This window comes from Thunnus albacares, chromosome 6 (assembly GCF_914725855.1).
Source record: "Thunnus albacares chromosome 6, fThuAlb1.1, whole genome shotgun sequence".
Lineage (NCBI taxonomy): Eukaryota > Metazoa > Chordata > Actinopteri > Scombriformes > Scombridae > Thunnus > Thunnus albacares.
The window spans coordinates 27995423-28011035 of NC_058111.1; the positions used below are offsets into that span (position 1 = coordinate 27995423).

Sequence of the window (15613 nt, forward strand, 5' to 3'; positions counted from 1 at the left end):
GCACAAACACACTAACACTCGTACACGTGAGAACTACACAACTTTTAAATCAAACCAAAAAACCTTTGGCACAGAGACGACGCAATCTGAGTCAATTAGTAATCATTCTTGGTAATTAGGCATCAAAACAACAACAGAATTGGGGTGAGGCTTTGTTTGGGAATTGAGAATAACATTAAGTTGTGCTAAAGAGATTGTGAGATTTGAAATAGCATTAATACCCAAAGCTGGCTCATGACATTGCAGCTGGAGCAGCTTTTATTTTAAATGAATATGTGATGTTAAAATGTCACTAAAAGAAATACTAAACTGCTCAGAATCCTAAAGAGAAAGAGAAAGAGATCAAATCAGGGTAATCAAAAATGAAAGTAAGAGCTCAATTCTGTGTTTTTTCTTGAATTGCTCAATACCTCCTTCTCTGTTTGGTGCTGCTGTGTTAATGGGTAATCAGTCATCAAATAAAGCAGCAGACTGCAGGTCGATTCAGACACTCTCGCTGTGGTTTTTGTCACTCAAAGACACGAACACAGCTGATACAGAGTCTGGTCATGTATGTCAAGTCCATTCCGTGGATCCTGCTCTTCATCTCTTTCCAGAAGGGTGAGCTTTTCACTTCTATGTTACACTTAATGTACAGTTGTGTTTGGTAGCATTCATATGGATCTCTGGCTGTGTTGACACATGTGTGTGCCTGCATGTTTGTGCTCCAGTGTTGCTGCAGGAGGAAGAGTATTATGATTACTCATACATGGATACTCCTCTGAACTGCTCAACCACAGAGAGCATCAAAGGTGGACATGTCACCTATTTACAGGTAAAAATAACACACCATTTACCTTCATTTTTAGCTAACATCACATGAGATTAAAGGCTTAGGTAAAATGCTAAGAGGTCACATTGTACACTAAAGTGACAGAATGCTCTTTTAACAGTGTATATCTGCATATTTTACATCCCTGCGCACCTGATGTGGTTGTTTGTTATGTATTGAATCTTAAGATTAATTTATGTAGTAACAAAATAATACAAATCCACTTCAATGAGCTAATGATATAGCACAAATATAGAACTCCAGAGCAGAGGTTATAAGATAATTAACAAACAGTACAAGGACAAATAGAGATAAAATATTTTGATGTTAGAAACGATGATATGCAGTGAAATAAAACATTAATTTAGTAAAAAGTATGCAAGTAAAATTGTTTTTATAGGTGGTCTAATCTCCTTGGAAAGCTCTGCTGTAGTCGTTTTGTATTGAATCCTAAACTAAATTAGTCAAGAGACATAAAAATAGTTTTATAACACAAATATAAAACAAAGCAAAACAGAGTTTAAAAAGTGCTCATTTAGCCAGGAGTAGAAGGACTGAGAAGAGGAAATATGGAAGATTGAGGTAAAAAAAATAATGTGAAATATTAGAAACAATAATAAAACAGTGAAGTATTTAACATCACTTTCCAGTCACCATAAAGAGGAACTAGAGAGACTGGAATGTGAAACAAATTTAGCATCTCTTTACCGTAAAACTTCACGTTACTTAATTTAACTCAGAAAGTGACAAGATGTTTCCTCCACAGGGAGGACTGGAGGGAAGTGTACTGACATATCACTGTGGTCCTGGTCAATACCCTTTCCCGGTCAGCTATAGGCTCTGCGGTGCAAATGGGGAATGGTCACCCATGAGATTAGCCACTGGCAGACTGGTGTCACAGGCCTCATGCAAAAGTAATATTTTGGATTTTTAAATTTTTTTTGTACACAAGCTTCTTATGTTCATAATATGAGTATTCTGTCATCACCACTCTCTGTGATTCTCTCCTCCTGTTTTCATCCTGCCTATAATCAATCCTCTTCTCCTCATCCTCCGTCCTCTTTCCATCTCAAACTCCCTCTCTCAGACATCTTGTGTCCGGCTCAGCTCCAGCTGGATAATGGGGACTTCTGGCCCAGGGATCAGTGGTTTCGTGTTGGGACGATGCAGAGCTTCTCCTGCCAGGAAGGGTTCACCCTGTCTGGGTCAGCCCAGAGGAACTGCACCCTCTCTGGGCAGTGGACAGGAACCACTCCTATCTGCGACAACCAGGGTGAGGAAGGGCACAAGCATAAAACCAAATTCGTCATGTAATATAAATCTTGTGTATGATTAAATTATGTACAATGAATAGTTATATTTTTCCTTCTTACATTAGTGCAATAGAGAACAACTGACAGAATATCAACTTAAATGAGTGACAGATAAGTCAGACATAATGTAGCTACAATGTGCTCACAGTGGGTTTTTGATGTCTTAAAACTTCTATTCTGAACATTTCTATATAAACAAAAGCACAAATATCCTTTTTTAATGGTTATAGCCTCAAAAATGATTTTGTCCCTTGTTGCCCTGTCTTTAAATGCAGCTGACGACTGTAAGAACCCAGGGGTCCCACCGGGGGCCCAGATGTCAGAAGGCCGGTTTCGGACGGGAGAGAAAGTGATCTACAGGTGTCAAGCTGGTCTGGATCTGCTGGGATCGGCTAAAAGGGTTTGCCTGGAGAGTAGGGAGTGGAGCGGCTCAACGCCACGTTGCCAAGGTGCTGTGTGACAGTTAGAATTAAAGAAATTAGTTTCGGGTGTTTTTCCATTTAAACAACAGAACATTCATTTTTAAGACCAAAAAAAGCCAACGAATCTGATACGCACAACTAATCCTTGATTTACCTATACTGATATTATCAACAACTGTGCAATTACAGCAATTCGTGATTGAAGCAGCCCCAAAACAGTACACAATGAACTATTATATTAGGATACAACTTCCATGCATGATTATATTTATGCTTTACTACAGGCCCGAATACCTTTGACTCTCCCAGCGCTGTGGCAGAAGCCATAGGGGGATCACTTGCAGGAGTCATGGATGTCCTCACATCAGATTCCAAAAAGAAAGGTGGGTATAAGTTATTTTCAGGATTTGAACAAATTGATATTTTAACAGTGTTGCAGTACAAACAAACTTGCTATACAGATGCTCAAAACAAGAGGAATAGAAGAAAAGCAACTAGCGTAAGTCAAGTAAAGGTGTGAGGATGAGGAGAGCATGTTTGTCATTATAATTTTTCCCTTTTCCTCATCCAGTGACCTTTGGTCGAACCTTCCGTGTAGCTGAAGGCAGTCGTATGAATATCTACATCTTAATGGACACATCAGGCAGCATTGAAAAGGAGGACTTTGAAAAATCCAGGAATGCCACCATCGCTCTTATCAGGAAGGTCTGTACTAAGCAATTCAGTTCAATAGCAGATGTGGGTGGAAGACAGAGATACAGAAATCATTTAAGCACATCTGTAAAGCGGCTTGTCTGCCACTCGTCCTCAGTGGGGGTGAAACCTACATGTGTTCTTTGTTTTCCTTCTAGTTGGACAGTTATGAGGTACAGATGAAGTTCCATGTGCTGTCATTTGCCAGCGAGGCAAAGGCCATTGTAGACATCAGACACTCCGAAATGAGTGGTGACGCAGAGAACGTCATATGGAATCTGGAGGAATTTGACTACCATAGTAGGATTCTGCTTGTTTTCCTTTATTCATATACTGTATGAATCCATTTAATGACCATAACCTTTTATCTCCTGCAGTGTGATCTGCTCAAGCAATCTCTGTGCCATACACTACAACCATGATGCCCAAATGTGTTCAGTAGAAATATTGCTTTTGCATTTGTTCATTTGCAGGCCACGGGACTAAGACCGGCACCAACCTTCACGCAGCCTTGCACAGCGTCAGTGAGGTGATCGCCTTCTTTAAACAGAACAGCGAGAGGAACCATTTTAATGAGACTCAGAATATCATCATCATACAAACAGATGGTAAAGATGCAGGGAGAGTCTCACAAACTCATCATTTCCTGCTCATTTTCCTTCTCAAAACTTTTTACAACCCCTATATATTAGAAAAGCCAACATTAGATAAGCTGTATCTTTTGAGAATAGACATTCATTTTCTCCTTCTCTTTCTGCCTGCAGGTTACTCCAACACAGGCACCAAACCTCAGATTGCTCTGGCCAAGATCCGGCACCTGCTGGGCTACAGCAACAACTCCCCTGATCACACAGAGGAGACATTGCTGGGTAAAATGATAAAAGAGAATCAAACCAAACATTGAATTAAAATGTCTCATACACCATGTATGACACTTGACATTTACTTGCAGCAGTTCCTACATCACCAAAATTACTAGCAATTGTAAATCACATGTGCATTTTGTTTTAGTGTGTTGACATGGTGTGTATGTATACAGTCGGTTTATGTACATCTGGTTGTGTTTTCAGATGTCTATGTGTTTGGAATTGGGAGCAAAGTGAACAAAGATGAGTTGAACTCCTTAGCCTCAAACAAACGTGGTGAGGAGCACCTCTTTATTCTAGAAGACTATGAAGTACTAGGAGACGTGTTCAACAACATCATCAGTGAGTAGGAGAGATTGATATTAACAGCAATACCAATATTTTTGTAACTTAAGTATAACCATTAAAATGGTTTTATAATACAGGTGACGAGAGTGTGACAATGTGTGGGGTAGCTCAGGAGGACATCTCCAAGGATCAGGAGGAGGGTGGAATAAAAGTCTACACCAAACCCTGGCACGTCACTGTGAAAACAGTAAGAGTGAGTTTGCAACCCCACCCCCCATTTTTTTGATATCTTAAAGCGGATTTTCATCCATTAACACTTTTCTCTCTTGCAGCCTGCATTTGGATGTTTTGGATCCATCGTGAGTCAGAATTGGGTGCTGACGGCCGCTCACTGCTTTGCCAGAGTGGGCACAGAGAAAGTCAGTGGACAGGTGGAAATACAATACGGTCAGTGTCAGTACGAGGAAAATGTTTTGGAGATGGAGATTCATGTAAGAGAAAAATACAGAGAAAGGGAGAAAAGGAAAAGTGGTAAAAGAAGGTTGATGGAATCTGTAGTGGTTTTAAGCCAAAATCACCTTAAAGTACGACAAGATCACATTTTTAGCGCAAGTTAATCTTTTAGGAATCAAACCATAAATTCTAAAAGTGTTAGTGTCCTTGCTACATTCAGCTAGCTGTATTGAAGAGAGCAAGTCTAGATTAGTAAAGGTCAGTAAAGTTCTTTCTATGAACCATCTTGTTGACTTGATGTTAAAATAACAAGCGCCTTTTTCGGTTCGCAGGTGACAGAATGAGGGCGCTTTCCAACAAGGTGATCCTGCACCCCAAGTACAACATCAACGCACTCGAACACAGAAATGTATCAGAGTTCTATGACTATGATGTAGCTCTGGTACAGGTGAACAAGAGCATCCCTCTCTCCAGGGAGGCCAGGTAACACAGCCCAAAGAAAAAACACTCAACTGATTTTGTCATGAAAAAGCGGGCAGTGTGCAGCGATGCCCATGTAACCAACTTAAATGTTCCACTGTTGATTGTGCGTATGTACTGTATGTTATAAAACAGACCTATCTGCTTGCCATGTACCGTACCAGCCAGCCGAGCCATGAAGAAAATCAACTCAACCTGTCAGCAGCATAGTATGTGACCTTTTGACCTTTCCACTTTCATCAACACACAAGACACTGATGTGAATACAAGACTGTAGTAGTCTGCATGTACGTCTTTTGAAAGCATTCATGATGGTACATTAATCCCTCCAATAAGACTTATGAGTAAAATTCACGTGTGTACAGGAAAGGAGCTTCTACCACACAAGGAGACTTCTGCCTTTTTTATCCATAAGAACTCCAAGCGCAAAGAAACACATATTCACACTGAGAGTCAGGTGAGTGATGTGACTTTCATACTGGACTGCTTTCACGCTTACTACTCAGTGATGTGTGTTATACTGTATCTTATTTGCTGTCTGCAGAGGCCCGGCTGTGTGGAGAAGGCAATGCAAACACTAAGACAGCCCACAGATGTGACTTTGGATGAGTACATTCCACGCAGGTTCCTGTGTTCTGGAGGCAGCTTGGGATACCAGGACCCTGTCACCTGTAAAGGTCTGGACTCAGCACTTCCTGTACAATGATCATCTCAGTTTGACCAACATGGGATTCTCATGACAGCTACATGTTGACTCTTTTTATACAGGTGACTCTGGTGGATCTCTGTTCCTGCAAAGAAGAAAGCGCTACTTTCAGGTGAGTCATATGGCTCCTTTAAATCAAGACTCATCTCTCTCTCTCACACACACACACACTGCAATCACGTTGACATTTCTCCTGTTTCTATCTCCAGGTGGGAGTAGTAAGCTGGGGCACCACAAACGTTTGTGACCAGGGGCGTGGACCGCACAGCAGTGACAGGCCGCCTCCCGATGCGCGAGACTTTCACATCGACCTCTTCGAGATCTTGCCATGGCTGAAACAGCATCTGGGTGAGGAGATCCAGTTCCTGCCAGAGGTCAACTGAGAGGATCCAGAATTGGTCTGCAGGGATGATTTGCTTGGATTACAAATAATATATCTCATGCAGAATATAATAAAATAGTTTACCTCTTTATCCAAACGTAAATCATCATAGTTGATCATAGACAAGAATACAGTATCAAGTGTTTTCTGAAGCTTTATTGTCTAGTGGAATACCAATGATTCTTTTAGCCTTTTTGTTAAAAAATAATAAACAACATATAAAAGTTATTCTACTTGTTTTTGTCCACCCTATTCTTTCTATACCCAGCAAATATAACATGCATACTCAGCTCCTGAAGCGCAGATATGATGGAAATAAATGGATGGATTGAGTCAGTGTTGCAGTTCTAGTTGACATCATCAGGTTGTGGTCTGAGGCCGTTAGACATACAGTATGCATATAAGCATCAGACATTCCTCAGCTGGAGAAGAAAAATATGCCAGTCTCTACTAACTAATGCAAGTTTTCTGCCCTTTCAGAAGGTCTTGCTTGTTGGTTGGATCTCACTTCTTCAATAGTTGCAATATGTGATTTTTTTTCTGTCTCCATGAAGTCAAAAGGTGTTAGACAGCCAGCAGTCCAATCAGCCTTCAGAGAACTGTCTGTACAGCGTTTCTGATTGGCTGTCTTTGAAGTCAGGGACAAAGTGGATGTGGAGAATCTCGGAGAATCCCTCGGAGAGAGCAGGAGCCACAAAGTGTTTTCTGTCCAGAGAGAGAGATAGATTAGAGTGGTCAAAGTCATCTGTCACTATTAAGGCTATGCTTTTATCTATCAGTGTTTTAAAGTCCACAGTCCACAGTCAGTCCATTTATAGTGGTATCAAGTGACAAAGATGAAACAAAAGCCTGTTTGTGTTTCCAAAATGCATTACATTTGAATATTAAAAGACTTTGGTGTCATGCATTTTGCTGAATTTCTTCAAGCGCTTTACATAAAGTTTGAATTTTTAGTAAAAGAAACAAATACATTTTATAATCACTATGAGCGTTTTCTGGGTCAGTGTCACTTACTTGTAGCTGTGGAAAACCATGTCATTGACCTTGAGGTGTTTGCTGTCTGAGGGAGCCATCTCACGGAACTGAGAACAATAATAATGCATTAAAAAAAAAAAAATCACTCTGCATCACCAGCAAGGATTAAAGAAAAGAAAGGGGAAAGTGTGAGAGAGTGGAAAGGTGAGTCATACTCTGTTGTTGTGTTTGGCCTGTTCCAGAGAGGCTGAGAAGTGGAAACAGCGACAGGACACTCCTGCTGCCTTGGCCACATCCACATATCTGGAAAAAAAAAAACACACAAAGCACTGCTTGTACCAACATAGACTAAAAATATGCACGTACAAGCAGCAAAAGAGCCGAAGGATTCATACCACAAAATAGCCTCATACAGTCAGTGTCCACTTTATGAAGTACTAACATTTAGTTGGATTTCTTTAGAAAAAAGGTAAGACTGTGGCAATGAAGGCAACCTACGATGTTTCTGTGTAGTAAACTGCTGTGTTTGAACCAGGTTTGGGCCAAAAAATATTCCCCCATGCAATAACATGATGAAGATTTATGATGATTTCAACAAGGGTAAAATAATTACATGTGAAAATGGACTTAAGCACTTAAATATATTTGTTATCATGCTTATTTTCTTGTAAAAAGTGTTTTGGCTATTCACAGATAAATGAAAACACTTTGGATATTTGTTTGAACTATGACATTTTAACTTATTGATATTTCTCCTCACTGAAAAAAGGGTGTCATGTTCTTTGCTATGAAATGAGGTATATAGACTTCTTCTGTTATCTTTGCTTTTATAGCATCTCTTTTTTGCTGAGTAAGTTTTAGAGAATAAAACCAGTAACTGCAATAAATACAGTTACTACAGAAACAAACATGTGGTCTGTCATAACTTTTTTGTAGTTTATTTTATTGTTAATTGTAGTGCTAACCTGTCATCAGCGCACGGTAAAAAGCAAAAACTGATTCCGTTTTGGTGTCCTATTGGATCAGTTCTCTGTTCTTAGCTGACAGACGTGTGATAGAGCATCATATTCTGCAGCTGTAGCCCTTCAGCTCATTTAACAGTTTGATATACTGAACTGTTACTATTTTCTGTTAGCTGGCAGGTGTTTTGTCTGAAAATAGTTTGCACTTACAGCATCATTCCTGACATCATTTCCAAACAGCGTCAACCATCAAACAATGTTCACAGTGACTTAAATCAGAGCTTAGTGAGCAGAATAACTGAACGTCTCCACCCTGTCTGCAAATATACTCATCTGTCTGCATAGAATTATCCTTTATTTAAGCATGACTCTCTGTCTTTGGATGCTTTTTGAGGCCTGTTTGCATAAAGGTGTACCCAGTGAGGTGTAGTCTGAGTATATATGCATACTGAAACATGCAAGGACACATACAAAAATACACTTGCACAGCACATACTGGCACGATTGTACGTTACCGTTTGCGAGACTCGGGGTCTGGGTTGGTGTTGTCCACGGCGACGCTGCGGCCCTCCTTCAGAGCGCGCTCACATGCAGTCACACAGCTCTGCCAGGAACCAAGTGTGTCCTGACAAAGAAAGGAAACATTACATGTTGGTCACAACATGTCAGGGAAGACTTTAAAGAACATTCATCATTACCTTCACCATGTTGGTGATTATCATCATAATTACAATAATACAATGCTTAAAACTGTTATAGACATATGTATCAAATATAAAAGCAGGGAATCAAAATAAACCATTAACTGCCTATTTTCAGCACTTTAAATCTTCTTGTATACAGAACCAAATGTTCTGGGTCTGTGCACCTACAGAACTGGGGACCCGTTCCTATAAAATCCACTCACCCTGTTGACGTACACGTAACCCTTTGGTATGACATGGGCGTGGAAGAAAGTGGATTTACCCGCTGCAGAGAAAGGGACGAGGAAACAAGATCAGAAGGATGTTGGTGAGAGGGGAGACCAGAAAGGAAAAAGGTGATACACAGTCCACTTTCACTTACATGCAGGGAAACCCACAGCAACAATGACCTCTGTCTTGCTGGAAGTGAGGGAGGCAGACGGCGGGTCGTACAGTCTGGCGGAGGAGTCAAGCTTCCTCTAGTTATTCAGATAAAGAAAAACATTTACAAAAAATACAGACACACACCTAATCTACACATGAATTCTCATACACTATAGGGAAAAAACAGACTGCTTTCGAGGTTACAGTGAGTATCTGTTGCATTTCTACTTACAGGGTCAAATTCAGGTAAGCTATAGGGGGCGCTCTTCCAGCCCAAGAAGTACTCCTCTGGAGTGTGGAACTGCAACCCGATGTTCAGAGCATACTACAGACAGATGATATGAGTTGTGTGCTTTAAGTTTAAGTCTTACTTAATGACATTTAGAATGACACATAATAACACAATAACAAATTAGCATACCAAGCAAGTCAACGCAGGAGGAGGGGGAGGAGAAGCACTGGGAGGTAAAAACAATAAAACAAAGCTAGAGTAGGTCTTACCAGTCTGTCACTGCAGGAGAAATCCTTCTTCTTCTTCCCTGGAGCCCAGTTCTCTGGCCTACCTGCAGCATCTGTGCACAGAGGTTAAGTCAGCAGCTGTATGTCTATGTTTGTGTCTGCTCTTGTACGTCTGTCTTTCTGGGGATCAAATGTTCTTACAGAAATATTAAGGTTTGCAAAAAAAAAAAGTTATTTTTCTTGGTCTTGGAGATTTGATCTGGGTCATCTCTGGGCCAGGGGTTAGGTGTTATGTACTGATCAGGTTTAAGATTTGGGTTCGTTTTTGGGTTTAGGCAAAAGGGATTGCACAAGTATTGAACTAAAAATTTTTTTTAAAATGTAGGTGAACACATGTGTATGTATGTAAGCGTCTGTGTGATATCAGAGAAGATAACTGAGGACACATCACTTCATATCCAAGCTCACTCACCTCCCACATAAAGACTCTGTGTCTTGTTAACAGGAACACCATCATTGGCCTGAGCAGGAAACACACAGAAGCAAAGTGTTTATTCTCAAACATGGAAAGACCACAAACAATGTTGTCAGAAATTATAAAAGGGCGGCTCCCATGATTGATAACAATGAGTGTAATTTGTGCTTTGTCTCAGTGCAAATACTGCATAAGAGGTATGGCTTTTAAATGATATGTGTGTGTGTGTGTGTGTGTGTGTGTGTGTGTGTCCAATAGGGCTGAACAATTTTGAAAAAATATCTAATTGTGATTATTTTATGATTTGCGATATTAGAGGGAATGATCATTTTTACATCATTATTCTCATTTTGATTGAAAAACATATTAAAATGATTATGGTGTGATTTTTGCAGGGATCTGTACCAAACAAAGATGTTTTTTTAAGTGTGTAGAATATGATGTGTAGGCCAGGTCATCAGCCTGCATGACAATATTTCATCTAAAATGGTGTTTTAACACACATTTAGCCTTTAACAAATATTGCACCTGCTGCGATTTGAAAATTGCGGTAGGCCATGTTGCTATCTTGATAAACTTTCAATTCATTGTTCAGCCTTAGTGTCCAAGCATCTCTACTGACAGTTACCTTCTCACACAAGTGATTCCACATTCCCATCACCGGTTTCCTGTAGATACCAGGACCAGCAGCTACAAACACCTGAGACACACACAAAAATCAGTTTCATGTACAATTATTAGGTGAGATGTTAAAGTCAACCTACGACGTGACCCACCTGCACAGGTAGCTGCAGCGTGGTGAGGACGTCCTCCACTTTAGACTTGAAAACTTCAGGTCTCAGTTTTCCTCTAGCGATCCCCATCTGGTTGGTGAAGAACACCACCTACAGGAAGAGAACAAGGGTAGAATAAGAAATCAAGTGACAAACACAACCACAACAAAATTCAACATGTCACATGCTTTACGCTTGCAAAGTTCCCTAAATATCTTTAGCAACTGTTGTGTTTTACTCCTCCCCACCTTGTATCCTTTCTTGAGCAAGCTGGCCAGTCTGGGCTGAATCTCAGGGTACAGAATCCTGTTAGTTAAACAGACACAAGGACAAGAAAAACATTTAGACATGGCATATAATATCTACAAGCCACCTGAAAAGGAGAAAGACCAGTCATTTATCACATTTCTTAACTATGACAAACATTTTAAAAGGGGACGTTCAGGAGTGCAGACATACTTCCAGTCATCTGGTGCAGTTGGAAAGACTTTGCCAGACTTGGTGGTGATGATGCAGCCATCTATGTCAAAGCCAGCAATCTGGAGAGGACAAAGGGAAGAGGAAGTGTTCGTACATTTAAACATTAGATGCATGATGTCACCAGACACAAAGTGACTTTCATATCTCTAAATGACAGAGATCATTGTTTGAAACACTTTGAACTTCACCCTCAAATCATGTAATGAGTGTGATGTCACTAAAGCCCAAAACAGCATTTTTGTATTTATATGAAAATAAACCACGTTAGTAAGAGTGGAAACTGATCTAACACTGGTCGGAGAAGCTTTCTATACTGTAGGAGAAGCACTGACTCACTGCCATTAAGCAGACACTTGGTTTTGATTTTTCACTTCCTGTGACATGAGATGATCCCCCACCAAAAGCAGAAATGAAGGCTGCAACTAACAATTACTTTCATTATAGATTAATCTACTATTTTCTTGAATTATCAATTAATTGCTTTGTATCTAAAGACATTTTGGATACTTGGATTTAGATAGATTTAGAAAAGACTTTTTGTATTTTGATGCCTTGTTTTGTCCGACCAAAAGTCCAAAACCCAAAGATCTGCTGTTCACAATATTATAAAACAGAGAAAAGCAGCAAATGATCGCAATTAAAAAGCTGCAATGAGAATTTTTTTTCCATTTTGCAATTAAAAAAAATGATGTCGGATCTTGTTGATATACTCTTGCAGATCCACATTTGGGGAAAATAAGGATGGAGCTTGAGACCTTCACCCTGGGGTCAGAGGTACTGCTTTTAAACATGAACTACTGACAATTGCAGCTTTCACTATTCATGCAATTAAACATATTTTGATTGAGGCTTAATTTGAATTCAATTTAACCTGATATTTTCATTTGAAAAGAGTAATTTGCAAAATTATGTTCTATTGAAACAGTTCCCACCTTGTCGCTGCCTTTGACACCAGCAGCAGTATAAAGCATCAGGTTGCCAAACTGCTGCCAGCTACTTTTTACACAGGCCTTTGAAGACAATGAAGAAGATGAAGGCTGGGTGCTCTGTGTCATGGACTTCTCTGCCAACTTCTGCAGCTGCTTGAGCTTTTCCTCTGCCAGTCTCTCCTCCTCATCCTCCTCCTCTTCCTTCATCCGTCCACCTAAGTCCTCCTCATCTCTTCTTTGGCGCTTCACGTCATGGTGCCCCCTCTCTGGGCTCAGTGGTCTCTTTGACGGCTACACAGAAGTAAAAATGTTTTAATATTACAGTTTCTGAGTTGTTTGACTTAAATTTTTCTTTTTAAACTTTATCTTTGTTGTTAAGCAAGCAAATATGATGCACAAACTATTTTATGAAATAATAACCTAACAGTGCCAAATGTGCTACCTTCTTGGGGGAGGCTGAAAAGAAATCTTTTATACTGCGTTTAGGCGTGGGACTCCACTGCCCCTCTTTTTCTTTGCCGTTCCTTCGTCCTTTTGTCTTATCTGTGGCTTTCAGCCCTCTCTGTGCTGGGCTGGAGGCTGTTCCATTTGAGCTCAGGGAGTAGTGCAGTTTTAATGGGTGGTTCTGGTTAACCAGGTAGAGGGTGCCCCCATGGGCGAGTTTACCAGACTGACCACGGCCCAGCTTCTCACCATCAAGGAAACTGGGATTGGGACCTAGCTGTGGAGGAAAACAACACATGTACAGACATTGGACCGCAGCCTTTATACAATTAGAGCTTAACGGATGTGAGATAACACAGTGAAAGGTGTGCTGCCGTCACTCTTTCAGACACAATAACATAACTGATGTTTTTGATTGTGTTGTCAAATATTAACTCTCTGTTGTGTTTTGTGAGGTGTGGCCACCAGCTGTGTTTTTCTAGCCAGAGAGATTCGCAGGTCTACTGTGAACTTCATACATAGACTGAACTCTAAACTGTGAGCTGGGTTTAACGGTTTGTTTTCATACCTGAGTAACAACTGCATCCTTGTCTGCAAAGCAAGCGACCACTTTCACTGGAAGAAACACAAAGAATATTAGAACCACGTCAATATAATACTCACAGACACATGCAAACACACATTTTGATATGCATATAGAGCTGAAATTATAACTCAACTAATAAATTGACAAAAAATTATCTACAATTTTGATCAATTGATAACTGACTGATTGTCGATTCAGTCGTTTTTTTCTCCATAATTTCACTGGCTTCAGTTTCTCAAATGTGAATATTTGCTTGGTTTCTTTCTATCATAGTAAACTGAATACCTTTGTGCTTTCAACTTTTGGTTGGACGCAACAAGCAGTTCACGTATTTCAACTTCAACAGGCTTTAAATTTTGATCTGCATTTTTCACTTTTTTCTGATATTTTATAGACCAGATGAATTATTGAAAAAATAATTAATCAATTTGAAAAATCAATGATGAAAATAATTGCAGCCCTGTATTCATTAAATGTGGCCTACAATGGCGTTCCCGGTAATAATTCCCGGTCAGCCATTTTTATTATGGTAATACTCTTATTCAAGAGGAAAGTATTTTATGCACAGCAACAAGAATGATGTCTCCTGCACTGCAACAAACAATTATTTTCATTATCGATGAACCTCACAATAATTCTCTCGATTCATTGATTGAATGTCAGAAAACAAAAAAAGGCCATTACAATTTCCAGAGCCTAAAGGTGACATCTTCAAATGCCTTGTTTTGTCCGATCAACAGTCCAACCAAAGATTCACAGTGTTATTTAAAGAAAAGCAGCAAATCATCACATTTACACAACCAACTAATATTTTGCATTTTTGCTTGAAAACTGACTCAAACGTTTGAACATTATCCTTCTTCTTTATTTGCAGTTTTTTCAGGTTTAATGTTTGATTTTGCTTCTGCTTCTATTGTCCTGTGTACACAGGGTGACCATACAAAAGAAAATTAACTGCTTTCATCAGGCCACCGTCTATAAAGGCTGAATGAATGAAAACAGTTGCCAATTAATTTTCTGTCAATCAACTAATTGATTGATTGACTAATTGGTTCAGCTGTAGACCTCCACCTCCTCTAAATTCTGGTTTAGAGGAGTCATTTGATCCTTCTCTCTCCCTTCATAACATACTGTAAGAAGATTTAAGGCAATAAGGACGTCAAATCATTCTTCATATATTATAAATATAATATTGTTATACATCACACAATACATCTCACATCTGTTCGTCCTGAGAGAGGAAACACTCCTCTGTTGCTCTTCATGAGGTTTCTTCCATTTTTTCCCCGTTGAGGGATTTTAAGTGATTTTTTCCTTATCTGAATCGAGGGTCTAAGGACAGAGGATACTGTTGCTGTACAGATTGTAAAATCCCTGAGGAAAATTTGTGATTAGTGATATTGGGCTATACAAATAAAATGGACTTGACTTTACTTTCCCAAGCTGCGTGTAAGAAGTGGATCATTTATTGTTTTTATTTTCAACTCAGCAACTTCTGGAGTGGATGGAGTTCATTCATAGGTTGTTTTCTGGCGGGGGACATTTATGTTCTTCAACCTTAAATTCATACAAGTAACTACTAAATTATTAGCCAAATGATCACAAGTTTCTTGCCTCGCATTCATTATAAAACTACTGAGCAGTTTAAAACTATGTCGTGGTGAATTTGACATATAAATGACCCACACATACGGTGTCTGTTAACCTCGTCCTCACCCTGGTGTCTGGAGCATTTCTTGTCGGCGACTCCGGTGTCCGGCCCCCGGCCCAGAATTACAGCTCGTCCATCCTGCAGAGGGACCCGGACAGAGGCGCCGACCAGCGCGCACGACGTGTGAGCAGCCAGACTGTTACTCTCTGCCATGTTGTGACTTTATAAGCGTTTCGCCTTATTAAATTATGAAGCGAAACTGAACACATGCACAAATAGATACTTAACACATACTTTATCTGTGCAAAGTTGCTACTTCTTGGTCACAGCTTCTTTAAACCGGTTGTTGAAGTAGTTAGCAGCCCTGCAGCAAACTAGAGGGGGGATTGTTTTCTAAG

General features: G+C 39.9%; 2 protein-coding genes across 4 annotated transcripts; one reads left to right on the forward strand and one right to left on the reverse strand.

Annotated features, from left to right (window-relative positions):
* The first annotated feature begins 62 nt into the window (after positions 1-62).
* On the forward strand, positions 63-6638 carry si:ch1073-280e3.1 (complement factor B). The gene is made up of 19 exons (XM_044354025.1): positions 63-600; positions 711-814; positions 1578-1725; positions 1899-2084; positions 2400-2573; positions 2831-2929; positions 3118-3251; positions 3398-3539; positions 3713-3847; positions 4004-4108; positions 4310-4447; positions 4531-4646; positions 4726-4840; positions 5179-5329; positions 5462-5535; positions 5692-5783; positions 5871-6003; positions 6095-6144; positions 6242-6638. Exons 1-19 carry the CDS (start codon positions 549-551, stop codon positions 6413-6415), a joined length of 2322 nt encoding a protein of 773 aa, XP_044209960.1. The 5' UTR covers positions 63-548; the 3' UTR covers positions 6416-6638.
* LOC122983858 (polynucleotide kinase 3'-phosphatase) lies at positions 6551-15611 on the reverse strand. 3 transcript variants are annotated; one of them, XM_044354028.1, is made up of 17 exons: positions 15510-15611; positions 13547-13593; positions 12977-13255; positions 12538-12825; positions 11585-11664; positions 11374-11431; positions 11129-11236; positions 10981-11052; positions 10350-10398; positions 9920-9990; positions 9651-9743; positions 9417-9513; positions 9259-9320; positions 8867-8976; positions 7605-7692; positions 7429-7496; positions 6551-7119 (listed from the first exon to the last, which is right to left on the reverse strand). In XM_044354028.1, coding segments are annotated over exons 1-17 (1692 nt in total). In that variant the 5' UTR covers positions 15511-15611; the 3' UTR covers positions 6551-6998. The 3 variants fall into 3 exon arrangements, with proteins under 3 accessions (XP_044209963.1, XP_044209961.1, XP_044209962.1); XM_044354026.1 differs by having other exon boundaries at positions 15281-15599; XM_044354027.1 differs by having other exon boundaries at positions 7038-7119; positions 7425-7496; positions 15281-15600.
* Positions 15612-15613: the final 2 nt, after the last annotated feature.

Excerpts from the sequence above, each read along its gene's own strand:
- LOC122983858 (XM_044354026.1), bottom strand. The coding sequence starts at position 15,428 with ATGGCAGAGAGTAACAGTCTGGCTGCTCACACGTCGTGCGCGCTGGTC. Across the intron at positions 10,399-10,980 it reads GGAATCACTTGTGTGAGAAG|GCCAATGATGGTGTTCCTGT; the intron begins GTAACTGTCAGT and ends TTTCCTGCTCAG. Across the intron at positions 9,991-10,349 it reads ACAGAGTCTTTATGTGGGAG|ATGCTGCAGGTAGGCCAGAG; the intron begins GTGAGTGAGCTT and ends CTCTGTGCACAG.
- si:ch1073-280e3.1 (XM_044354025.1), top strand. The coding sequence starts at position 549 with ATGTATGTCAAGTCCATTCCGTGGATCCTGCTCTTCATCTCTTTCCAG. Across the intron at positions 2,930-3,117 it reads ATCAGATTCCAAAAAGAAAG|TGACCTTTGGTCGAACCTTC; the intron begins GTGGGTATAAGT and ends TTCCTCATCCAG. Across the intron at positions 3,848-4,003 it reads CATCATCATACAAACAGATG|GTTACTCCAACACAGGCACC; the intron begins GTAAAGATGCAG and ends TTCTGCCTGCAG.